The sequence below is a fragment of the Numenius arquata genome, chromosome 1, assembly GCF_964106895.1.
Source record: "Numenius arquata chromosome 1, bNumArq3.hap1.1, whole genome shotgun sequence".
Taxonomy (NCBI): Eukaryota; Metazoa; Chordata; class Aves; order Charadriiformes; family Scolopacidae; genus Numenius; species Numenius arquata.
This window is the reverse complement of record NC_133576.1, coordinates 140,266,581-140,292,130: the sequence shown is the minus strand read 5'-3', so window position 1 is coordinate 140,292,130 and position 25,550 is coordinate 140,266,581. Positions and strand designations below refer to the sequence as shown.

At 44.8% G+C, this 25,550-nt stretch overlaps 1 protein-coding gene across 2 annotated transcripts in view; it reads right to left on the bottom strand.

Moving 5' to 3' along the window:
* Window positions 1-25,550, bottom strand: part of PPME1 (protein phosphatase methylesterase 1) — a 39,162-nt gene that overhangs the window by 11,890 nt on the left and 1,722 nt on the right. For both annotated transcript variants that reach the window (XM_074159343.1, XM_074159334.1), the window contains exons 2-5: window positions 10,184-10,277; window positions 6,097-6,189; window positions 2,754-2,811; window positions 1,786-1,837 (exon numbers count right to left, since the gene is read on the bottom strand). In XM_074159343.1, the coding sequence (XP_074015444.1) occupies window positions 1,786-1,837; window positions 2,754-2,811; window positions 6,097-6,189; window positions 10,184-10,277 (297 nt within the window). The remainder of the gene's footprint in view (window positions 1-1,785; window positions 1,838-2,753; window positions 2,812-6,096; window positions 6,190-10,183; window positions 10,278-25,550) is intronic.

The following is a 25,550-nucleotide window of genomic DNA, read 5'->3' as shown; positions in this document are numbered from 1 at the left end:
GCTCCAGATCCTCTCTGTGTGCTCATTTAACCCGCAGGTAATTGAGATAAGTTTATTTTCTTATCACTGTTTCATCCAGGCACCAATACAGGAAATCATTCAAGCCAACACTTTCCTAACAAGCATGTCATTTCCCTTTTTATTAACAGAAAGCGTTCATTTAGAAGAAATGCCTGAAGAAGAACCTTTTACACTGACATTTGCTGGTAGGAATTTAACGTAAAAGGTGAGAAAGCTGTCAAATCCTCTCGCAGGAAAGCGCAGACTAAGAAATTCACTGTTCTGAAAGGAGAAACCTTTTGCAATTAAAGAGAGAAAATAACTGAGCCCTACCGACCAAGGCAAAGATAAATAACATGCAGCCAAGCAAAAAGTTATTCAGATTTTCTATGAGCACAGATACAAGGCAAGGGGCAATTTCCCCTCCTTTCCATAAGGCACCTGCTTTAAACTGAAGCTGTCACTGCGGTAAATGAAAGCAGTCGCAAAACCCAAAACATCAGCAGAGCTAATGACTGAAATCTACTGAAGAGCACTGTAGCTGAAGACACCCAAATTATCTTTCCTGACTAAAATCATTCAGAGGAACTGGGGACCTGAGCAGTATTTGAGCAACCTGGTCTAGTGGGAGGTGTCCCTACCCACGGCAGGAGGGTTGGAACTCAATGATCTTTAAGGTTCCTTCCAACCCGAACCATTCCATGATTCTATTGCAACTAGAAAATGGAAAACAAGTTTAAAAAAAAAAAAAAAAAAAAAGTCGACCAGCTTGTTTGCTCTGTCAGAGAAAATTGCTTGAGGATTCGATTAAAAAAAAATAATGAAAACCAGCTATAATTTAAGGTTCCCATTTAAAGGCGATTCAGGAGTAACTTTCAAGCTCGTTGCCAAGAGGAGAGAAAGGTTTAAAAACAAAAGGGACTTGTTTTTCTGCCCCCAGATCTAAAAAATTCTACTCGTTTCATCGGGCATCTCCTCGGGACAGTAACACATCAGGAGCTGACAAGCCGTAAGCAGCAGCAGTAAGTACACAATGGAAGTCAGAATACATTTCACACATGGCCTCCCCACAACAAACCCACTGGATTTGTTCATACCAAGTTTACAAAATCCTTCGGGATTTAATTGTAGTCAGAGCAAAGAGTTTCTTTGTACTAAATGCGGACACAAGGTAATGTGCTTAGCAGCGGGGATTTGTTTTTCTTACAGCTTTGTCGAGAGGGGGATTTGCATCCCAAAGCGGGTCGGGATAGCTGGAAAAAGCAACTCTCTCCACGCTTGGAAGTCTCAGGCTGTGACCCACACTTTGCGGATGCCACCAGTCCAAGGTGGGCACACTCTGAATGTTCACCCGAGGAGCCCAGGAAGAACCAAACTGGTGATTTCAAGCTAAAATGCCCCAGTTGGTTACGTCCGAGGAAAGAATTATTCATTCCTCTTCTATTAAGAAATTTCTAGCAAGCGTTATAGCGTGTTGCAGGTTTAATGTGTTCACTGTAACGAAGCCACTGATCTTTAAAGTGAATTTAAAGACTGAGGGTACCCACAGAACGGCTTCAGTTTGGAATCTGACTCAGCTAGAAGAGGTATAATTTCAAATAAACTTCAAACTGCCCCAAAGTGGAAGGAAAAGAAGGGACAAATACCAGAAAAATGTGAAATGAAACTATCTTCATTCCTTGAATGAAGGTTGTGTGTCCTCAAGCATTTTATTGTTCAATCAAGGAAAGAAAATAAAGGTTTGGGAAAAGTGAAATACTGAAGAGAGAGCGAAAGTTTCCTTACTTTGACATAGTCTCTGCAGACAGATCTTCAGGATTCCTAACTTTTGTTTCTCCTGAAAGACCAAAAAAAAGTAAAGTTCACGGAAGCTGGAAACCTTCAGTCCCTTCAGGAATTAGAGCAGCAACTGCACAAAGCTTTTTTGGCACAGTTATTAAGAGCAAATCTACTGCAGTTAACATGAATAATTAAGAAATCCAGAATTAATAGGAACGGTTGGTACTTTATCGCATTATAGCTTACGGGTAGGAAACGCTCTCCATAACTTGTTCCATATTTGCAATGTATCTTAAAACTAAAGAACAGACCTTATTTCTAATGGTAAAGACAACCTATAGGTTATGAAAATATGAAGGAGGAGGTTAGTGCCGGTCTGTAGGAAGGAACAAGTCCACCATCACCTCACAGAAAGGCACGGGGAGTCTCAGCTCTGGCACCTGAGAAAATGTGGCTGTGGAGCTCTAGAAGCCACTTTTCCATCCCCGGTTTTGAATAACTGGGGGACACTGGTTTTGAAATACTGGGGAGACCTTATAGCAGCTTTCCAGTATCTGAAGGGGGGCCTATAAGAAAGCCGGAGAGAGATTTTTTACAAGGGCACGGAGTGATAGGACGAGGGGTAATGACTTTAAACTGAAAGAGGGGAGATTTAACTTAGATCTCAGGCAGAAATTCTTTGCTGTGAGGGTGGTGAGACCCTGGCCCAGGTTGCCCAGAGAAGTTGTGGATGCCCCATCCCTGGAAGGGTTCAAGACCAGGCTGGATGGGGCTTTGAGTAACCTGGTCCTAGTGGGAGGTGTCCCTGCCCAGGACAGGAGTTGGAACTCAATGATCTGTAAGATCCCTTCCAACCCAAACCATCCTATGATTCTATGCCTCAGTCATCTTGGGAGATATTCATTACATCTTCTTTAAAAAACAAGGGTGTGTAACGTGCTTATCTGATCTTAAATTTATTTCTTTTTACTTACCATGGCCTCGGAGATCTAAAGCCACGATCCTACACTGAATCCTGTTGATGATTGCAGACTGCAAGAAAGGACAAAGATAATGTAATTTGCAAAGTGCCACACCTCGTCTACAAAAGGATGAGCAACGTTAAGCCCTTCCTGAAACAACAGCAAAGGCTCGGATGGTGAGACAAAAACCCCTCTACTGTCAACCAAGTGGCTGAACCTGGATTGTACGAGGTGTCATAGCAAGCAGCCAAGAATATTCTATATAAACTATCCTTAATTAACCAAAGCTCCATCCTTTCCACCATTGTTAACGTTGTCTCTGAGGACATTTATTTCACTGTGCGTTACGTGTGTCTCCCGAGAGAACAAATTCAAGCTCTGTAGCACCTCTGAAAACCAAAATGCAGCAGTGAGATGACAGACACCAAAGAAATGTCCCCCTTCCCCAAGCCCCGCACGTTACAGAATTAGTCTTGACTATACAGCAAACACGAAGATGAAGCAGCTGCTCTGCAGCTCGCACTCAATTCGCTCTCAAAGAACAGAACTTTACAGTAAGGCTGAGATGTACAAAAATTAATTAGTCCAGAAGGGTCGGGGGGGAACGAGTGAGGAACCTTTTTTGAAGTAAGGTAGGGCTGCAACACGATTATGGCTCTATTTGTCCCTGACAGCTCAATTTACTGTAAGTTCTTCCAGGCATCACAGTGATTAAATGGCATTATTTGTTGAAAGGAAGATTTTTGTGTTCAGGAATTATTGATTATTTAAATAACAGCCCTGTAGGAGTGGGGGAATTTGTTGAGGGATTCTTAATAGAACCACCTACATAATGGGCAGAGATCTGAAAGCTGCCCAGTCCTCATATTTCGGTTGTTGAGTTATTCCGCTCGTAAATGACTGTAGCAGTCGCTCTCCCAAAAGCCACCGAATCCACAAGTTAATATTTTAGAGCCCCTGAAGACACCCTGAAACCTCAATCTGCAAGGTGCTTATGCACCTAAGCAATAATTTAACTAGTCAGAGGAGCACTTTGCTGCTGAAAATCAAATTATTGTCAATAGGGAGGAAGGAAAGAGGAGCATCAACACAATGGGAGAGAATGGGAAGCTTTCCAGTGCCCTGAGTTTTATCCAAATAGGAGCACTTTGGCCAAGAAAAGTACAAACACATCATCCAGGAAACAACCACGCCAACAAGCAAAGAAAGAAAGGGAGCACATCGCTCCCGCAGGCTGTGATTTTATTCATAGATGGTTACTCTCAATGCTTTCCAATTTAGGTTTCCTCTTGGCTTTTTGGGGGAGGGGTTTTTTGGGGGGGTTTTAAAGTTCTGGTTCATCCCAAAGATTTAACACTCGCATTGCTTGGGACAAACTTTCATTTCAAAATGCACAAAGGAAATAATTTTATAGCAGCCACACAAAGGCATGAGCTAATTGTGGTGGCAGTTGTTTTTCTCCGGATGCAGTCCCAAGTGCAAGGCATAGATCTATGCAAATCCTGTATACGATCTAACTTCGTTAATTAATCACAGTAACAGAAAAAGCCAGTATGTGTAAGGTGCAGTGTTGTGACTGCAATCACACCGCTAAATCCAATTCTGGTGATTTTTAAACGTAAAAATGGCATTGGTGTCGCTCTTGGAAATAGAGAGCCTGGAAAAGGTGGAAGTGACTTGTAAGAAGCCCTTCCCTTAAGTTTGAAAAATATCACTTCATTAAAAGCCTCCCATTAAAAGCAGTGACCTTCACTACAGCTGTTTAAGGCACTTGTGTACCCTAACAAAAACCACTAAACTAGCAGAAAAATAACAAATATGATGCAGCCAAAGAGGAGATGCAGAGAATTCATCCGTGCAGTCACACTTCCATGAAAGTCATCCCTCAGCATCCTTCTGTTAAGGGCACTAAGGGAGCTCAAAGAGCTCCTGGATTTAAAAGGTCCCAAATATAATAATCATACAGAGCAATTCATTTCCTTCAAATCCTTTAAAAGTTTCCTTCCTTAACTCCCTTTATTTTTTAAAGGGAACGGATGAGGGGAAGAATTTTGGTCAGTCCCCACACTCACTCCTGTCCTCAGTTCGCGTTTCAGAGAGTTGCCAGAGCAGCAAGTGAGATCTCTCGACAAATCAAACAGGACCTCAACCATGCAAAGATAATATCGTTATGAGGACATAAAGCTGTTGAATTTTCACTGGTAGTCACGAAAAAGCAGTCTCCTGAAAAAAAACTGGATATGCCATCATGAGAAACGTCTTGGCACTTCATTAAAACACACAACCCATTTGGCAGATGTAGTTTTGGTTACTGCTGGTAATTAAAACCCAGAAGATAAACCTTTGCATGTGCTTTGCCTATAGAATAAATACACTGACGGTGAAATATTTATAAGACCTGAGTCAGGTGAGCACCAGGAGATTGGTGTGGACAGGCTGGAGAGTTGGGCATAGAGGAACCTGATGAAATTCAACAAGGGCAAGTGCAGGGCGCTGCACCTGGGGAGGAATAACCCCCTGCACCAGGACAGGTTGGGGCTGACCTGCTGGAGAGCAGCTCTGAGGAGAAAGACCTGGGAGTCCTGGTGGACAACAGGATGACCATGAGCCAGCAATGTGCCCTTGGGGCCAAGAAGGTCAATGGCATCCTGGGGGGCATCAGGAAGAGTGTGGCCAGCAGGTGGAGGGAGGTCATCCTCCCCCTCTGCTCTGCCCTGAGGAGGCCACAGCTGGAGCACTGGGACCAGTTCTGGGCTCCCCAGTTCAAGAAGGACAGGGAACTGCTGGAGAGGGTACAGCAAAGGGCTACAAAGATGATGAGGGGCCTGGAGCATCTCTCTTGGGAGGAAAGGCTGAGGGACTTAGGGCTTCTTAGTCTGGAGAAGACCGAGGGGGGATCTGATCAACACCTATAAATACTTCAAGGGTGGGTATCAGGAGGATGGGGCCAGTCTTTTTTCAGTGGTGCCCAGGGACAGGACAAGAGGAAATGGGCACAAACTTGAACATAAGAAGTTCCATCTCAATATAAGGAGGAACTTCTTCACTTTGAGGGTGGCAGAGCCCTGGAAGAGGCTGCCCAGAGAGGTGGTGGAGTCTCCTTCTCTGGAGACATTCAAACCCCGCCTGGACACGTTCCTGTGCAACCTGCTCTGGGTGGACCTGCTCTGGCAGGGGGTTGGACTAGATGATCTCCAGAGGTTCCTTCCAACCCTGTATCATTCTGTGATCCTGTAAGGCAGTTTTCTGAACCAATTTTCCCATGTTTAAGACAGCCGAATGGTTAGTTGCCTCCCACACTCAGAAGACTATATTTGCATACATACATACTTGTACAAAGCAGCACTTTACTTACAGTAAATACAGCCCAGGAAAGAGCAGAATGGCCTCCACCGTGTAACAGCAGTAAGACGGGTCCCTCCAATCCGCTTTTGTAAATTCGAAAAGTGTATGAACAGTTAAGGACGTTTCATAGAGTTATTTGAAGCAAGTTACTTACCTGAATGTATTTAGGAGTCTGCAATACCCAACAGTGATTTGTTTCTACCCTCGTGCACCCGAGGCGTCATTTCTCCCTCTGATCTACAGGCACATCCAAGCATAACCTGGACAAAATCTGCTTTATTTAAGCTTCAAGAGTTGTTTTCCTGCTGCCCAGGTCTCCTCCTCCCTGTAATCCACACATCTCCTGCCCAGACCCTTTCCCCCCTGTGCACAACAGTGAACTGAACAACTAAGAGAAAAATCAAACCGCGATCAGCGTGCACTTTGGTGCATCTAATTTTGATTTGGTTTATTTTCTTATTACTTCAAAGGAAAAATGTCAGATAAGCCAGTAAGTAGGATTTTTAAGGCAATATAATTACCCTCTGGAACATACACAGCAAAGATGCTTCCCTAGGGTAGGTAAAGTCCCCTTGCAGTATATATTTAGATACAGAAAAATCAGTTTAACTGATTTTAACTTAAAACCAATGTCACGTAGGGAAAGGCACAGAACTGGGAGCTGTGAGATGTGTGTTCAGTGCCCAAAACCGTGACCAACAGATCAGACAAGGCACTTCACCTCCTTTGTGCTGTTCTTGGGGTGGACAAAAGCGTTCCTCTGAATTTAACCGTGCTAGATGAGGTTATCGATGAGGCTGCTCATCGTTTTTCTGCTGAAATCTGCAGTGCCCTTTGGATCTGCTGGTTGTAAACAGTTCACGCAGGCGCTCCCTGAGCCACTTCCATCACAATGAGCTGTGTCAGCTTAAATAATTTCATCAGCTGGGGTTTGTTCACACAAGAAGATCTGCTGGTCAATGAGAAGCTCGACATGAGCCAGCAACGTGCGCTAGCATTCCAGAAAGCCCCCCGCATCCCCAGCAGCGTGGCCAGCAGGGTGAAGGGGGGGATTCTGCCCCTCTGCTCCGCTCTGGGGAGAAACCCCCTCAGTGCTGCCTCCAGCTCTGGGGCCTCAGCACAGGAGAGACATGGACCTGTTGGAGCGCGGCCAGAGGAGGCCATGGAGATGCTGGGAGGGCTGGAGCCCCTCTGCTGGGAGGATAGGCTGAGAGAGTTGGGGGGCTCAGCCTGGAGAAGAGAAGGCTCCGGGGAGACCTTGGAGCACCTTCCAGTCCCTCAAGGGGGGGGCTCCAGGAAAGCTGGGGAGGGACTCTTGATGAGGGAGGGGAGCCCTAGGAGGAGGGGGAAGGGTTTGACACTGAAAGAGGGGAGATTGAGATGAGATCTCAGGAAGAACTTCTTTGCTGGGAGGGTGGTGAGAGCCTGGCCCAGGTTGCCCAGAGAAGCTGTGGCTGCCCCATCCCTGGAGGGGTTCAAGGCCAGGTTGGAGGGGGCTTGGAGCAACCTGGTCTGGTGGGAGGTGTCCCTGCCCAGGGCAGGGGGGTGGAACTCGATGATATTTAGGGTCCCTTCCAACTCTAACCATTCTATGATTCTATGATGGAGCAGTAACAGGCAGCGGGGGCAGAACAGTGGGCACCAACTCTATTCATTAATTTAGCTGCTTCCACAGTACACATCTGTTCCAAACCTACCATACAGGAGCTCAAGCTTCTGTTAAAGGTCATCGGTAATACAATGAATCCCAAAAAACTAAGATTTGCTTAAATTTAGGATGCTTATGTACAGCACCTATCCAAACAGGTCCATTATCCTTTTTATTTTATTATTTATGAAGCCTCAGGGGTGTGCACGGCCCTGACATCAAAGGCAGACAAGGTGCATATCATGAAGAATTCATAGGATCAACTGGGCAAATGTGGTTAATAAACGCAGAATAATAACAAGCTGAGCAAAACACGAAGGAAAGAGAAATTTCTCATTTCTAAGCATCACATGCTACTGACATTAGAGAAGTAATTAGGAAATTTGTATTTGGAGAGAAATAGCTTGAAAGTTTGGTTTCCCCAATGGCCGAGCTAGAATATGCAGGCTTAAAAACCATGCAACTATTTAAACTACAAGGTTGTGTTTATGTAAACACAGATTAAAACGTTTCCATTTTGTAATTAGGTCAAAAGACCTGGAAGTACCTCTCAAACCTGCTTTTGTCAGAGCTGTAGGTAGAGGGAGGACAGATGGGAAGTCTGGTCCCGGTACCTTCACACGCTGTACTTGTTGGGACACTCCCAGTTAGAGAAGGGCTTGGATACAACAGCAGTTTGAGCCCGTCAAAGAGGATGACTGCCCTCAGCTGGGTTAAATAGTAACTGGAAGACTCTGAAAAGGAATCAGCTTGAAAAGAAATATAAAAGCAACAGGAACATTTGTAAAGGGGGCAGAGATCTTGGAGAGGAAACAGCAGCAGTTCAAAACCTGGTCTGACACTGCCAGAAGACTCCCTAATGGCACCACCACCTCCACCTTGGCCAGCAGAAGCAGCTTCATTGTCTGCACACCAGCTAGTGGAATAAATTTGGGGTGTAACAAGTTGGCACCCATATATTGGGTGTTATATGTGACCTCACGTGGTGCTTTCTCAGTGTCACTTGGCATCCAGACGGACCTGGACAGGCTGGAGAGGTGAGCCCATGCGAACCTCATGAAGTTCAACCAGGCCAAGCGCAAGGTCCTGCACCTGAGTCAAGGCAATCCCAAGCAAAAATCCAGGCTGGGCAGAGAATGGCTGGAGAGCAGCCCTGAGGAGAAGGACTTGGGGGTGTTGGTGGATGAGAAGCTCAACATGAGCCGGCAACATGCACCGGCAGCCCAGAAAGCCAACCCCATCCTGGGCTGCATCCCCAGGAGCATGGCCAGCAGGCGAGGAGTGGGATTCTGCCCCTCTGCTCCGCTCTGGGGAGACCCCACTTGGAGCATTGTGTCCAGCTTTTGAGGCCTAAGCACAGGAAGGACATGGACCTGTTGGAGCAGGGCCAGAGGAGGCCACGGAGATGATCCGAGCACCAGAGCCCCTCTGTTGTGAGGGCAGGCTGAGAGAGTTGGGGGGGTTCAGCCTGGAGAAGAGAAGGCTCCGGGGAGACCTTGGAGCCCCTTCCAGTCCCTCAAGGGGCTCCAGGAAAGCTGGGGAGCGACTCTTCATCAGGGAAGGGAGCCATAGGAGGAAGAGGAAGGGTTTGACACTGAAAGAGGGAAGATTGAGATAAGATCTGGGGAAGAAACTCTTTGCTGTGAGGGTGGTGAGAGCCTGGCCCAGGTTGCCCAGAGAAGCTGTGGCTGCCCCATCCCTGGAGGGGTTCAAGGCCAGGTTGGAGGGGGCTTGGAGCAACCTGGTCTGGTGGGAGGTGGCCCTGCCCAGGGCAGGGGTTGGAACACGATGATATTTAAGGTCCCTTCCAACCCTAATCACTCTATGAGTAGTGGAAGCAACACTGGTAGCATCCACATCTCCCAGAGGAGATGGGGACCAGTAGATCCTGCAGTCCCAGAAGAGACAGTGCCTGCTTGTAACTCAAATTTCTTGAGGGTGCCTATGACTGTGCACGTACGTTTGGGTGTGTATAGGAAAAGAACCTCCTGGGATTAGTCGTAGAAAGGCATTTAGTAATTTGCAAGTATTTATTAACATCTAAATGTTTAATGTTGAAGTTTGTTGTACTGCTGATACTGATCCAGAACATACAGTTCACCGATTGCCAGTTAACTACCTGTCTTTAATAAAAATCAATAAACATCTTTGATCCTGACATGGTTTAAACTATGGGAACTGATGAGTATTTCCCTGCAAAATACGTTGGAAACACTTTTTTAAAATTAATGATTACTAACGAAGCAATGGCAGGAACTGACCTTGCTAATACATCTTAACTGTCAGCTTAGAAGCTCTAGTTACCAATACTGATCCCTACGAAAGAAAAAATGGAAGATGAGAAGAAATACAAGAAAAAGCTGAAGAAAACCCCAGTAAACTAAACAACACGTGATACCGCCCCAATCACTGAGAATAAGAAAAGTTCAATCTGGAAAAAAAAGGATATATCCTTGCCAGTTTCATTTTCTACCACGACGTCCTCCATAGATTCAAAGTACTGGCTCCAAAGCACCGGTGAAAAATCACGCTTTCTGCCAGGGCTGCAAGGCAAAAAAAAAAAAAAAAAAAAAAAAAAAAAATCAGTAAGAAAGAGATATTTTAGAAATCTTTCATATAAATTGGCACACAAGGCATCATTACATACATTGACTAGAACAGGATGGTGTTACACAACTGTAGAGGACTGGAAGCAAACGATGAAAATACTGAAATTTCCATACTACAATTTTAGCAATTTTACGGTAAGAAAATCCTCCTTTCAGCCCCGCCCCCCCCCCCCCAATTTTTGCTCCTATTGAGGAGATCACAAAGATGCACAGGAAAACTAGCGGAGAGACAGAGAGAAGAGTATTTTCCTCATAAAGCAATACCAAGAAAGAGTGAATAACGGCGATTTAGACTACACAGACCTAAGCCACGGGAAAAGAAAAAGAACAGGGCGCACAGTGATACTGTCCCAGTACAATCTCCCAGTTTGCAACGACCCCACAGATCAGGCGCTTCAAAAGTCAGAATCAAAAGTCATTAAATACCTTTGTATTTAATGGTTTTGCTCTAGCCTTAAAGCAAGCCCTATGCTGACACGACTGGGAGCACCCCAGTGCCTGGAACACGGGAAACCATCTTAGATTTACGACTCAGCCCATGAATCGTAATTTAAAAAAGAATAATACGTCCCTCTCAGAAGTCACCTTGACATCAGAGTAATGAAAAGCAGTGTGTCAGCTATTTTCTGAAGGTCACCACTAATTTACCATGTACAACTCATCATGAGATTATAACTTTCCTAGAAATCTCTAATTTTTTGGAAGAAGTATCATTCAAACAGAAAGTCAACCTGTCCTGAAGGCTGGTAGAAAAACTACAGAACTGAACCGTGTCGTATATAGAAGAAACTTAAAAACACTGTTGGGAGCAGAATAAATAAAAACCACCAGGTTTAAGTTAACAGCAGCCCGTTTTAATTACAGCTCGGGTTCCCTGGAATTCATTGCAACCGTTCAAACTTTAGCATATTTGTAAACAGATCTAGTATTTAAATACTGCATGTAGGGCAACATCAGGTCCATGAAGGAAAAGAACATGACCAAATTAACTCAAATTAATGCTTCCATATCTATCTTGCCTCGGTTAAGTGGAAGGACTACGAGAAAAGCATCGCAAGAAAGACCGAGAAACACTCCTCAAGCTGCCTTCCTCCGCCGCCTTAGAGCTACGCAGGCAACTGTCCGTGATTCTGAAAATATCCTACAATAAAAACATTTCGTTAGGAAGGATGCTATTGAGTCCAGCAATGCGAGTAAAAGGTAGTGAGTCCAAAAGGCTAAAGTTATTTAAAAAAAAAAAAAAATTAAAAAAAAAAAATAAGGTAGGACCTTTAAAACCTGAATTTTGAATTAAGGACCATAACAAACAAACTGTATAACAGATGCTGGCAGAATATTCCATGCCAGGATGGGCTTTCAGGCTCCGGTTTGCTCCAGGTTTTGTATTTATTCCCAGGTTGCTGTAATTCCTTTACAAGTCATAACCTACCCATACAGAAACACTGCTTTATTGTCATCAAAAAAAAACCCAAACGACCCAGAAAGGTGCAATCTGGCCAAACACACTCCAACCACTGGAGACTTCTGGATGCCCAGTTCTATCCAGCACAAACGATGGAGCCCAGAAGGAAGATTTCTTTTTCTATCACATCGTTTGCCAAATAACTGATGAACGAGCATTGCACAGGCAAGAAAATCCTAACGGTGGACACCGGGGGAAGATAAGGTGCTTCGGAGAGATCACAGAATCACAGAATTATATGGGGTTGGCAGGGACCTCTGGAGATCATCCAGTCCAACCCCCTGCCAGAGCAGGTCCACCCAGAGCAGGTTGCACAGGAACGTGTCCAGGTGGGGTTTGAATGTCTCCAGAGAAGGAGACTCCACCACCTCTCTGGGCAGCCTCTTCCAGGGATCTGCCACCCTCACAGGAAGGAAGTTCCTCCTCGTGTTTAGATGGAACTTCTTATATTCAAGTTTATGCCCATTTCCTCTTGTCCTGTCCCTGGGCACCACTGAAAAAAGCCTGGCCCCATCCTCCTGACACCCACCCTTTAAGTATTTATAGGTGTTGATCAGATCCCCCCTCAGTCTTCTCTTCTCCAGACTAAAAAGACCCAAGTCCCTCAGCCTTTCCTCCTAAGAAAAATGCTCCAGGCCCCTAATCAAAAACTATTGTGTTAAAACTATGAGATCAAAACTATTGTTTTAAAAGAGGACTCAGTGCAATAAAAGATTTGGGCATCCCTGTGGCCCACTCCGTGTCTAGGAACTACTTCTACCTGGAGAGGTTTCCTCCTTTTTGGATAAGCTGGAATCTTCCTGCCAGTGCTCCGCACACCCAGGGAATAATACCTCAACAGAAGCTGTAAAAATAAACCCCTTGGTTTTCCCAGTAACACATTTCCAAAACGTGAATCACAGTCGTTATTCCCCATAAGCAGTGAGACTCATCTCCTCTTTATAATAAGGCTAATTTCCGCTGCAGTTGGTTGACAGGTAAATCGCAAAGCACTGCAAAAAAATTACTCCTGAAATTAGCTGCTCCCGTAGTACTAATGCCAGGTCGTATCCAGCACCTCAGGGAACGCAATTCCCCTAAATTATTGGGTGAACGCAGAAGACCTGTTCTGCGAACATGATATAAACTGGGACTCTCAAAGGTGCCCAGTTGACAAACCAATTTCTTCTCGGCTTCCATCAAAAGGTGCAGCTGTGCCCTCTCTCCTTGTCTCCCCATCACTGACAAAAGGCTCCGCAATCAGAATTTTCCTGATGACTCAGTTGATGTGAAATCTGTTTCTCAGGCTGATATTCACTCCGCGAGGCTAAAAGAGTAGTGCTTAATTTTGGCAGTGACATAATTAGGCTAGATTCGAGCCCAGCGTAGAGGATGAGTAAGAGTGCACCATTTTACCAGGCTTTTTTGCACTTCAGCTCTTCTGGGGGTGGCAATCAGCACAGAATATTAAAATCAAGCATGGGCTGGGGGGGTGGTGAAAGACCTTCACAGAAAAAAAATAATAATAAATCTCCTCTGCTGAAGGAAGTTTCTCCTGAATTCTTGGCTTCCTAAAGAAACAGAAAGGAACAGACAAAGCAGCTTTTCAATTTTGTAGAAGCAAAACTCCCATTTCCCCTGATATTTCTAGAATATGAAACATAAAGCAACCACCCCCTGAAGGGTCCCAATTCTCTTCTGTGGGTTTCCAGACTTCAGTATTCTTCTTGTCAACTTTCAATTAAATACAATGAGACGTCACACACCTACGTAAACCCAGAAAATATGAATCCCTTCTACTGCCTCAGCTTCATCTCAATCTCTGATTAAAGAAAAAAATATCACATTGAAACCTTAGCCTTTCAAAGAGTGCTGTAGATCAGAAAGAACAGAGAGATATAATATTAAGATATAGATAGATAGATATAATATTAAGATCTAATTATCTACTCTGCGCTCATGAGACCCCACCTGGAATACTGTGTCCAGCTTTGGAGTCCTCAACACAGGAAGGACATGGACCTGTTGGAAGGGGTCCAGCAGAGGGCCACGAAGCTGATCAGAGGGCTGGAGCACCTCCCCTATGAAGACAGGCTGAGAGAGCTGGGGTTGTTCAGCCTGGAGAAGAGAAGGCTCCCGGGAGACCTCATAGCAGCCTTCCAATATCTGAAGGGAGCCTCCAGGAGAGCCGGAGAGGGACTCTTTGTCAGGAGATGGAGTGACAGGACAAGGGATAATGGTTTTAAATTGGAAGAGGGGAGATTTAGATGAGATATTAGGAGGAAATTCTTTCCTGTGAGGGTGGTGAAGCACTGGAAGAGGTTGCCCAGAGAAGCTGTGGCTGCCCCATCCCTGGAAGTGTTCAAGGCCAGGCTGGATGGGGCTTTGAGCAACCTGCTCTAGTGGAGGTGTCCCTGCCCATAGCAGGGGGGTTGGAACCAGATGATCTTTAAGATCCCTTCCAACTCTAACCATTCTGTGATTCTATGATTCTAATCGATGATAAATTGTCATAATATTGGGAAGAACCAAACACAGGTGTATCCAAGTATCCAATTTTTATACTATAAAATTACTATAAGCAGGATGGGGATCTCCTGAGCTTGCATTTTGTTCCCCAGGGGTCAGTACTGGGTCCAGCACTCTTCAATATATTCATCAATGACCTGGATGAAGGGATGGAATGTACCCTCAGCAAGTTTGCTGATGACACAAAACTGGGAGGGAGGGGGGGTGACACACCAGAAGGCTGGGCCACCATACAACGAGACCTGGACAGGCTCGATAGAGAGTTGGGCATAGAGGAACCTGATGAAATTCAACAAGGGCAAGGGCAGGGTGCTGCACCTGGGGAGGAATAACTCCATGGACCAGGACAGGTTGGGGGTGACCTGCTGGAGAGCAGCTCTGAGGAGAAAGACCTGGGAGTCCTGGTGGACAACAAGATGACCATGAGCCAACAATGTGCCCTTGGGGCCAAGAAGGCCAATGGTCTCCTGGGGGGCATCTAGAAGAGTGTAGCCAGTAGGTTGAGGGAGGTCATCCTGCCGCTCTGCTCTGCCCTGGGGAGGCCATAGCTGGAGCACTGGGTCCAGTTCTGGGCTCCCCAGTTCAAGAAGGACAGGGAACTGCTGGAGAGGGGACAGCAGAGGGCTACAAAGATGATGAGGGGCCTAGAACATCTTTCTCAAGAGGAAAGGCTGAGGCACTTGGGTCTTTTTAGTCTGGAGAAGAGAAGGCTGAGGGGGGATCTCATCAACACCTATAAATACTTAAAGGGTGGGTGTCAGGAGGATGGGGCCAGTCTTTTTTCAGTGGTGCCCAGGGACAGGACAAGAGGAAATGGGCACAAACTTGAACATAAGAAGTTCCATCTAAACATGAGGAGGAACTTCTTTCCTGTGAGGGTGGCAGATCCCTGGAAGAGGCTGCCCAGAGAGGTGGTGGAGTCTCCTTCTCTGGAGACATTCAAACCCCACCTGGACATGTTCCTGTGCAACCTGCTCTGGGTGGCCCTGCATGGGGGTTGGACTGGATGATCTCCAGAGGTCCTTTCCAACCCCATATCATTCTGTGATTCATCCTCAGCACCATGTTGCACTCAGGGAGGGCAGTTTCCATCAGCTCATCACGTAAAATACAAGTCCCTTCCAGCCAGAGCTACTTCCACAACACCTGTGACAACGGTGCCACAATTTAATTAGGCTTTGAGCAAAAAGGATTACTTCTGCTTGCTTTTAAGTCCACACTATGATATCATTTGCCTGTTCTTCTCTAGAATATTAATGACTTTATACATCCCTATCATGTTTCCCTTGCCTGGGCCATGTGTTTTTCAAGCTGAAAGTCCTACTCTGTTGATTATCTCCTTGCCTGGAAGCCATCCCAGCCCTGATCACGCTCTCCCCGTACCATTTCTGGTGCTTTCTGGAGATGGAGAGAGCTGCCCACAGCTTGGATGATTTCCCTTCTCCTTTTTTTTGAATAGGTAGGATGTGCAGTTAACGACAACAAATTTCATCACCCTTTTAAAATGCAGCATTTCAACGCAGTGAGGCTTTTCCGCAGCATGTTACGGCTGGTTTTAGGTTTGATTGTCCTGAGTAATTCCAGGATTAAGTAATTCCAATAATTCCAAATATCGTCACCTGCCTGGCTACACCCCTTCCAACATAATCCATAAATCTGGTAAACAGCAGGAACTCCCTGGTAACTTCCCCTGTATTGCGAGATCAGAAAGTTTTAAGTGGGCTTCTTACTTATAAGACAGGTAGAACATGGGGAAATCCTGGAGCAAGTTGCTGATAAATCGTATCATGCCAGATGAAGAGTTTTGACAAATTAATCCACTTTTGAGAAAGCAGGATTACAGTATGGACAGCCACTATTACACAAGACAAGGGAACGCAGTAGCCCATTGACTAGTGAAAGGACGTTAGACCTGTGTAGGAGAGGTATGAAATCACATGAATCATCGGTAACACAAGTTTGGGATATTTAGAATCAAAATTAATCATAACAAAACCCAAGAAATTGACTTCTCGCCGTTGCACACCAATGCTACAAGCCCAAATCGCAACAACGTGAAGTAGCCTGAGCTGTCACTGGTGACATCTGGCTCAGAATATGTCACAAACGACAAAACCCAGGTCATAGTTTCATAGAACCATAGAATGGTTTGGGTTGGAAGGGACCTTAAAGACCACCCAGTTCCAACCCCCCTGCCCTGGGCAGGGACACCTCCCACCAGACCAGGTTGCTCAAAGCCCCATCCAACCTGGCCTTGGACCCCTCCAGGGATGGGGCAGCCACAGCTTCTCTGGGCAACCTGGGCCAGGCTCTCACCACCCTCACAGCAAAGAAGTTCTTCCCCACATCTCACCTCAATCTCCCCTCTTTCAGTGTCAAACCCTTCCCCCTCCTCCTAGGGCTCCCCTCCCTCACCAAGAGTCCCTCCCCAGCTTTCCTGGATCCCCCCCTTTAGGGACTGGAAGGGGCTCGAAGGTCTCCCCGGAGCCTTCTCTTCTCCAGGCTGAACCCCCCCCAACTCTCTCAGCCTGTCCTCACAGCAGACGGGTTCCAGCCCTCCCAGCATCTTCATGGCCCTCCTCTGGACCCGTTCCAACAGGTCCATGTCCTTCCTGTGCTTAGACCTCCAAAACTGGACACAGTGCTCCAAGTGGGGCTCCCCAGAGCGGAGCAGAGGGGCAGAATCCCACTCCTCGCCTGCTGGCCATGCTCCTGGGGATGCAGCCCAGGATGGGGTTGGCTTTCTGGGCTGCCGGTGCATGTTGCTGGCTCATGTTCAGCTTCTCATCCACCAACACCCCCAAGTCCTTCTCCTCAGGTCTGCTCTCTCCTGTTTCTACCAGGGAGTGCAGATTTTTAAGCATTCAAGACTGCCAGAGGGAATACTGAGCACAACACTAACCGAAATCAGCTACCGACCCCCAAGCCACACAGAAAATGTTCATTAATCCTGCATGAGCAAGAGCAAGTATAGAGGGACTCAGCATTGTTCCTTTTCTGACAGATGAAGAACAGATCTCAAAACTAACAAAGTGAAGTCACGTACCCAGGCACAAGGCAAGAAAACTCATTTACAGGACAGGACACGTGGTCCTGTGAGGCACACGGTTGCCAAAAAGCTGGTGGTTTGTTGGCTGATCGCTTTCTTTGGTGAGAGCACGGTGACCATGGTCATGGCGTGATTCTCAGGCATCTAAGGACAATCTCAACTTGGAGCACAGACTGTACTACTGCTGCACAGGGCAGTGGTGCCACCATGTCTGGAATCTTGTACCGGCAGCCGGATCAATAATTTAAGTATAGAACTTGAGAGGATTCAAAGAATAGAAATAATTAAGACTGGAAAACAGGGCATAGAGCGAGAAGGTTCACAGAACCCCATCAGTTAAACACAACCCCAGGAGTGATGTGGGGCAGGGCTGGAGGAGGAATAAAGAATCATAGAATGGTCAAGGTTGGAAGGGACCTTTCAGATCATCAAGTCCAAACATCAACCCAACACTGACAAACCCACCACTAACCCATGTCCCTCAGCACCACGTCTGCCCAGCTTTTAAATCCCTCCAGGGATGGCAACTCCACCACTGCCCTGGGCAGCCTCTTCCAAGGCTTGACAACCCTTTTGGTGTAGAAACTAAGTTAACTTCATCTCACTTGCTCAGACTGAAGGGGGTTTTAGCTCGTTTTCTCAAGCAGATGTCTTCATGAGATCAGACAACCTAGAGAACTTGGTGTCAGTCTCAAGCCTCTTAGCTTGACCTGATGCAGCTCTTCCTCTTGGAACTGGCTGACAAACAGAAAAGGCGACTCACTGAGAGCACTGATACAGAGTCACCATAACACAGAATAAACCTCCAAGGCTAGTGAAGAAGACATCTCCTTCCTTCTCCGTTCCTCCAGATTTAGCCACTCCCTGTGATCAGATCTACCTGAAAATAAAAATGGCTTTCATAGAATGGTTTGGGTTGGAAGGGACCTTTAAAGGTCATCCAGTCCAACTCCCTGCCATGGGTAGGGACATCTTCAACTAGATCAGATTGCTCAAAGTCCCGTCCAACCTGGCCTTAAACATTTCCAATGACGGGGCGTCCACAGGTGCTCTGACCTTTCCCAGATCTTTCAGCCGTCCATAATTCCTAAGCAAAAGTGAGATTAGATTGGTCAGCTTTCCACTTTGCTTGGGGAAAACCTGAAGGGGAAATAAAAACAACAACAACAAAAAAAAACCAACAAGGGCACAATCCAAAGACTTATGAGTATTTTTATATAAGGTTGTGGCTGCCCCATCCCTGGAAGTGTTTAAGGCCAGACTGGATGGGGCTTTGAGCAACCTGCTCTAGTTGTTGCTCTAGTACTCCCTGCCCATGGCAGGGGGGTTGGAACTCGATGATCTTTAAGGTCCCTTCCAACTCTAACCATTCTATGATTCTATGATTTATATCTCCTTCCAACACCATTTCTGACAGCAGAAGTCCAACACAAGCATTACTGGTAAAATTTTCATGCAAGAGGCAAGGCAGATCCATGGAGAATCTCTCATGGATTGCAAGAGGAACCCATGAAACCACAGCTGAGCCCTTCCCTGGGAACTTGCCACTCTACTTCTTGCCGTACTGTTTGATTTAGTGGCGTTAGTGAATGCTTCAAATTCAGATTATCAAGAGTTAACTCCTCCAGAGAAAATGTTAGTGGTTGTGTATCATATATGAAATATCTGGGAAAAATATATACCAGAACTCCTATGTTTGCAGGGGAATTGGAGCAGAAAGGGAAGAGGAGCTGGGAATTAAAAACTATTGTCACCTCCAATACAAATATGCACAAATTGTAATTTAAAGCAAAATATTTGCCTCCAAACAATGGTTGGGAAAACTTCAGTGACCTCTGACTTAATAGTGAACCCCAGAAAGGGCAGAATAAATGTTGTAGTTTTCCACAAAACACCTGGTGAGCACAGGAAGCCGCGCAGCAGCTGATTCCAGAGTAACCTGAAGAAAAGAATTAGTATCTTTGATTCACTATTTTTCTTACAGCTTCCTTTTTTTGATACATCAACACACATTCAAAATTAGAAGCAAGCCCAAAAACCAGCAGCTGTGATTTTGCACCTTCCTGTGCTGAAACGCTATTTTGCTGACCAAATATTTAAAGCGACACAACTAATTGCTGCTTTTTAAAGTATCCGGCGGACCAAAACAGAAACGGATCCAACATAATAACTCTTCTAGAACGATCCTTAAACTCCAGGCCAGCCAACCAGCATATTAAACTGGAATCACAAAACAAATTCTGGGCACCCTCTGCAGCTACTTTTATCCTATTGTGCGGTTTGTCCTCTGAAAATGTACTGAAAAATGTGCTGAAAAACAGGTCCTGAAAATGTGCACACGCTGCAAGCGATCCCGGAGCGACAGGAGCCCATGCGGCTCAACAAACCTCTCCCCAATTTTTTAAAGGGGTTTTCTATCAGGTATTTTCCTAAAAAAGAAAAAAAAAATAAAATAAAAGGTTGTACCAAGCACGGGAAATGCTTTTAGAAATGCCTTTTTTTTTGCCGACCGACAGTCCATATTTAAAACTACTAACGCAATTAAAGAACATCACGTGCATCAATCAAGATACTTAATTCTTGAACCATATTTGAACCTGATCAAAGCAAATCAAACATAATTTGTATGTAAGAACTGCTGTAGTTGACCAGCTGTATTTAAAAATTCAAAATATTGACAAGGACAGCATCTTAAGTTCTGCCTTGAAGACACTGAATATATAAAATGTTTCTTTATTTAAACAGTTTCAGGGAAAAAAAAGGATTAGCAAGGGAAAAATTAGTTGAAATTTTCATGATTGAATTACACAGATCTGATCCAATTCTAGATAATTAAAAGACCGTAGGAGATCACATATAATTTTTATTCACGTATTAGAAAAGAAAGGGAAATTCTTATTCATTTCCAAATGCCATCCGGATCCTCAGTTCTGAATAAGATAATTTGGAAAGCAAAGTAGTGAAAAACTTCAGACAAAATAAAGACAGCGAACGCATCTGCTGTTACAGGAGCTGCTTCCGTGCGTCTCCTTCCTTTTGCTTCACTGGCAATTTTGCAAACTCCATTATTTCATTTCCCCAAAGAACTCTGCCCGTAAAGTTAGATTTTATTTCCCTTTCAACCGAGCGATTCGAACGAATCGCTTTCAATACGCGAGCGATTTCAAACACAACCTCGGAGAGATTTGCTCCTTAAAACAAACGGACATTGAAAAACGAACTTCAAGCTCGTCTCAGCGGCGTGATTTTCACGTACTGCTCGAGTCGAAGAGAGGCACCGTCTTCTTTTAAAAATGCCTTTTGGTAACATCATTTAGTCGAATGATTCTGTCGGAGAGCACTTAAATACAGGCAGGAGAACGCCACGCTCGCAAAGGAGGGTATTGCTGGAAGAGATGGGAGGGGGGTGTAATTTAGAGGAAGCAAAGTAGCAGAAATCAATGCGATGTGCTGTGAAATACGAGCAAATTCGAAGCGTACATCTTGCGCTACCGCAAAAGCCAGTCAAAACTACGTTGCAGCAGCCATTTTAACTACTCAGTGGTTTTACTTAAATATTAATACCCGTTTTGCACGCAACGGAGGATTCAGCATCCCTTCCTCTCTGCACTTTCGCACATTACTTTGATATCCAGCGGGAAGCTGCAGCTGGAAGGAAAAGATTGACAGTGAAGGAGTGGAGCACTCGGCCCCATGTGACAGTCCCACGGGCACCACACAGCGATTCGCTTCGGCCACTTTGACTTCTCAAGAGTCGGGCAGAGAGGAACATGATGAAATTCAACAAGGGCAAGGGCAGGGCGCTGCACCTGGGGAGGAATAACCCCCTGCACCAGCACAGGTTGGGGGTGACCTGCTGGAGAGCAGCTCTGAGGAGAAAGACCTGGGAGTCCTGGGGGACAACAGCATGACCATGAGCCAGCAATGTGCCCTTGGGGCCAAGAAGGCCAATGGCATCCTGGGGGGCATCAGGAAGAGTGTGACCAGCAGGTGGAGGGAGGTCATCCTCCCCCTCTGCTCTGCCCTGGGGAGACCACAGCTGGAGCACTGGGACCAGTTCTGGGCTCCCCAGTTCAAGAAGGACAGGGAACTACTGGAGAGGGTACAGCAGAAGAGCTACAAAGATGATGAGGGGCCTGGAGCATCTCTCTTAACGAGGAAAGGCTGAGGGACTTGGGTCTTTTTAGTCTGGAGAAGAGAAGACTGAGGGGGGATCTGATCAACACCTATAAATACTTAAAGGGTGGGTGTCAGGAGGATGGGGCCAGTCTTTTTCCAGTGGTGCCCAGGGACAGGACAAGAGGGAACGGGCACAAACTTGAACATAGGAAGTTCCATCTAAACCTGAAGAGGAACTTCTTCACTTTAAGAGGCTGCCCAGAGAGGTGGTGGAGTCTCCTTCTCTGGAGACATTCAAACCCCGCCTGGACACATTCCTGTCCAACCTGTTCTGGGTGGACCTGCTCTGGCAGGGGGTTGGACTAGATGATCTCCAGAGGTCCACTTCCAACCCCATGTCACTCTGTGATTCTCGGATGAGACTCTCTAGTAAAGAGACATAAAGAAGTGATCACACTGGAAAATGGCATGAAAGAATTAAAAAAAAAAAAAAAAAAAAGAAAAGAAAAAGGAAAAAACCACCCCAGACAAGTCAGTTTTGTCTATTTTCACCTATTCAAACACATTAATAGGTGACATTTCACTACAAACTACCGAAAAATGGATTAACCTTTTAATAGGGTACTACCAAAAAGATGTAAGACTTTATTTTGGTTGAATAATCCACAGCATAGACGGCAAAAGCTTCTTTTGCAAAACGAATAATCTCAGAATAAGCTTGAAAACGAGGTTTTGAAGAGAGCATCCCACCCCATAACTTGCCTTTCCGGTCAAGGATGACTGAAGCCTGAGAAATCTCAGCCCTGCAGTAAATTATTCTTCTATTTTCCTACAGCAATATCACTTGCTCCACCCTCTGTTTTTCTTACGCTCTGCTTTCAACCAGACCGAACAGTCACATTAACAGGGCCCTCCCTGGTTGATAAAGAAAGGAAAAAAAGGAATGCCCAACACACTGGTCAGAGGATCGCTCCACACGAAGCAAAGCATCGAGCCAGGGAAAAATCAGCTTTTCATCGCTGTTGGATATTAAGTTTAAACCTGTTTTAATGGCCTTGCTTCCAATTCAGGAAATTCAAAGCGTAGAAATAAAATAGATTTATAAACATGAGATGCTTAACACAGCAAACAAATGTTTTCCTAAGTTTAATTATTTCTGTTCCCTGTACAAGTTTGAATTTTACAAGACCTGTTTCAGTATAGCCCTGTACATTTACCAGCCACGTAAGTCACACACTCATTTTTCTCTGTATAATTAATCACATTCTCTTTAGGTGGCATGACTATGGAATCTTGCACTTGTTTGTATTGAACTGCATCCTGCTAAGGCTAAACTTAGCTAAACCTAAAAAAATCCAGTTCTGCTGAGATGTATGAATGAAGTTATCATCTACAAACATACATGAAATATTCTTTCCAGTTCACAGGTGTGTGAACGTGTTGAAGCTCCACGTCCAGTTTTGGGCACCACTGTCCAAAAATGAAACTACACCTTAAAACGATGGGAAATCAGAGATCTTGGGGGAAGAAGAAAAGGTTACAGGAACCAAATATTGAGTCTACAAACTGATCAGGTGCAGAAGAAAAGGTCTAGATGCTGCTGACTTCCAGCCACCCTTATCTCCTGCGAGCTCCATCAGCAGCCAGAGACCAGTAACTGAGACAATGGCACAAATATGTTGACAAATTCAATTCCAAGCGGTTCTTCAGACCAACGTTGGATGATGCCCCACCCTATTTCAAAAGCCACCTCACCACCTTAGACTTTGCTGTCTCCATATTCCACTTCGTCTTGTCTCCTTTTCACGCTGAGGGATGACGCCGTTCTCGCGTCGCACCTGCAGCGTCACCCACAACGGGAACATCACCCGTAAAGGGATTTACTCAATGGCAGAGCAATAAACTAAAAATACATCTACAACACCATTATGAACTATTCCCTGCTGCTTCAAAAGGGAAGGACGGGGGAATTCTCGATCCTTAACTGCAACACCACGTTTCATATCAGTGCTTTCAGAAAGCATTTGAAAAGGGGAAAAAAAAAAAAAAAGAAGTTTTATAGCATTATAGAACAACAGAAAACAAACTTCCCTTCATAGTCATTTCCCTAACAGGGAATGTTCATAAATCCTCTGAAGATCAGCAAGACAGGAAGCATTATGTAAATTACTATATAGGATTGCTACTAACGAGCACTGCACGAACATAAATATTACCAAACTGCAAAAATACCCCACTGGCGTCCATCATCAAATCCATTTAAAAATCCCTGGAAATGCTCAATTGCAATTTGTTTGTTTACCTGCGATGAGTAAGCGAAGCAACAAATATCATGGGGGTTTTGTCAGCACCTCATTAAGTCAGTAACTTAATAGCCCTTACTTTTATCTGTTTTTCTAATAAAAATTATCATGAGGATGGAAAATACATCCCGCAGCACGGCATCATTTTGCAAGAATATAGCCAATTAGAGGCACATGAAAAACAAATGAGCTCCTTTAGCTTACCCGCTCTGAGGTCTCGCAGCAGAGCACAGATCACCTTATTTCACAGGAAATTAATTTTGGACTTTTTATTTAACATGGAGACACCCGCCTTCAGGAAATACCTGACAGAAGTTGACAGCAGCAGCAGCAAGACAAAGTACAAACTGATTTTCATCGTGTTTAAGGCCTCCTTAACATCAACGTTGAAAGTTTTTATATTTATTATTAAAGTAGGAATACTCAGCTGAACAAGCAATGTGTCACGGTGTTTGTTTACAGCGCCGTTGGTGCATGCACTGATGTACGGAGAGAATTAGACGGGGCGCTGACAAAGTTTACAGTGCATGAAACCAGTATAAAGTACATTCAAAAATTATACAAAATAACCGCAAGGGATGAGTCTCTTAACAGAATAAAACAAGAGGAAGAAATAAAAACCTTATTTCTTTTAGGTGAAGAAATAAGAACTTTATTTCTTCACCTAAAATGGAAAAAATCGTGTGTTTGGGAAGCTTTGTAAAGCATAAGGGTTTGCTTGGCTCTGAACTGAGCCAGTATAATTAAATAATATATTTAATATTAAATCTAGCCTTATACATACCATGTAACCTTCAGCACGCTCCTGTTAAATACAACACTACCCACAACACAAACGGGTGAACTAGTGGTTTAGTGACTTGCTCACAACCCCACGGTTCAACCCAACATCAGAAAACAGCTCCCACTTTCAGATAACCAGGAGATACAGGAGAGCAACCCCCTCTGATATTCATCTAAAACGGCTTCTTTCTCATTTCCATGCCTATTTCTATACTAAAAGTACAAATTAATCCTTAAATACAACTTTTTTGCTTAGCCTCAAAGCCATGCTATTAATCACTTGCACGAAGCACAGCTTTAAAATAATCGATATTAAAAGAAATAATGATTTGTTAGTATTAGTTCATAGATTAACTACATCTATCCAAATATAATATAAATAATAAGACGCAAAATAAATGTTTTAAAACTGTGCTTTAAGTTGAGGGGAAATAGTCCTCTCCCATCCATAAATACCTAAACAGTTTATTTCAGCCACAGCAAAGTAGCTGTCTTTTTCTTTTTTTCTATTTTTTTTTTTTTTTTGTTATCTGATTTCATGCATCAAGGCAAAGGAGATTTCCTGTAGGAATCGTAGGATATTTTTATCCTCCAAATAGAGCACTTTGTACCGTGCAGGAATCGTGCAGCGCACACCTGGACCTCGCAGAGGCTGGCGTTCCTCCAGAGCATCAACCCCTGGTCTTTGTCACAAGCCAGACCTCAGATTTTGCACTTCAACAATCAGCTACGTACAAAAAGTTATATAGCCTTGAAAAACGCATACTCTCTACATTTAATAAAATCTCCATGTTTCTGCCATTCTGCTTAAATTTACACTTTTGCCCAGGGGCTGCTGAAGTGTTCTGTTCAGCATCCTGAGCCCAAATCCCTGTGATTATTGCCAGCTTCCTTTGCTTTTCTCTGCAGCTAGAGATTCCCTCCCCACAATCCAGCCATAACCCTGCCGCAAGATCACCTTGCTCTTCTTTTACCATAACAAG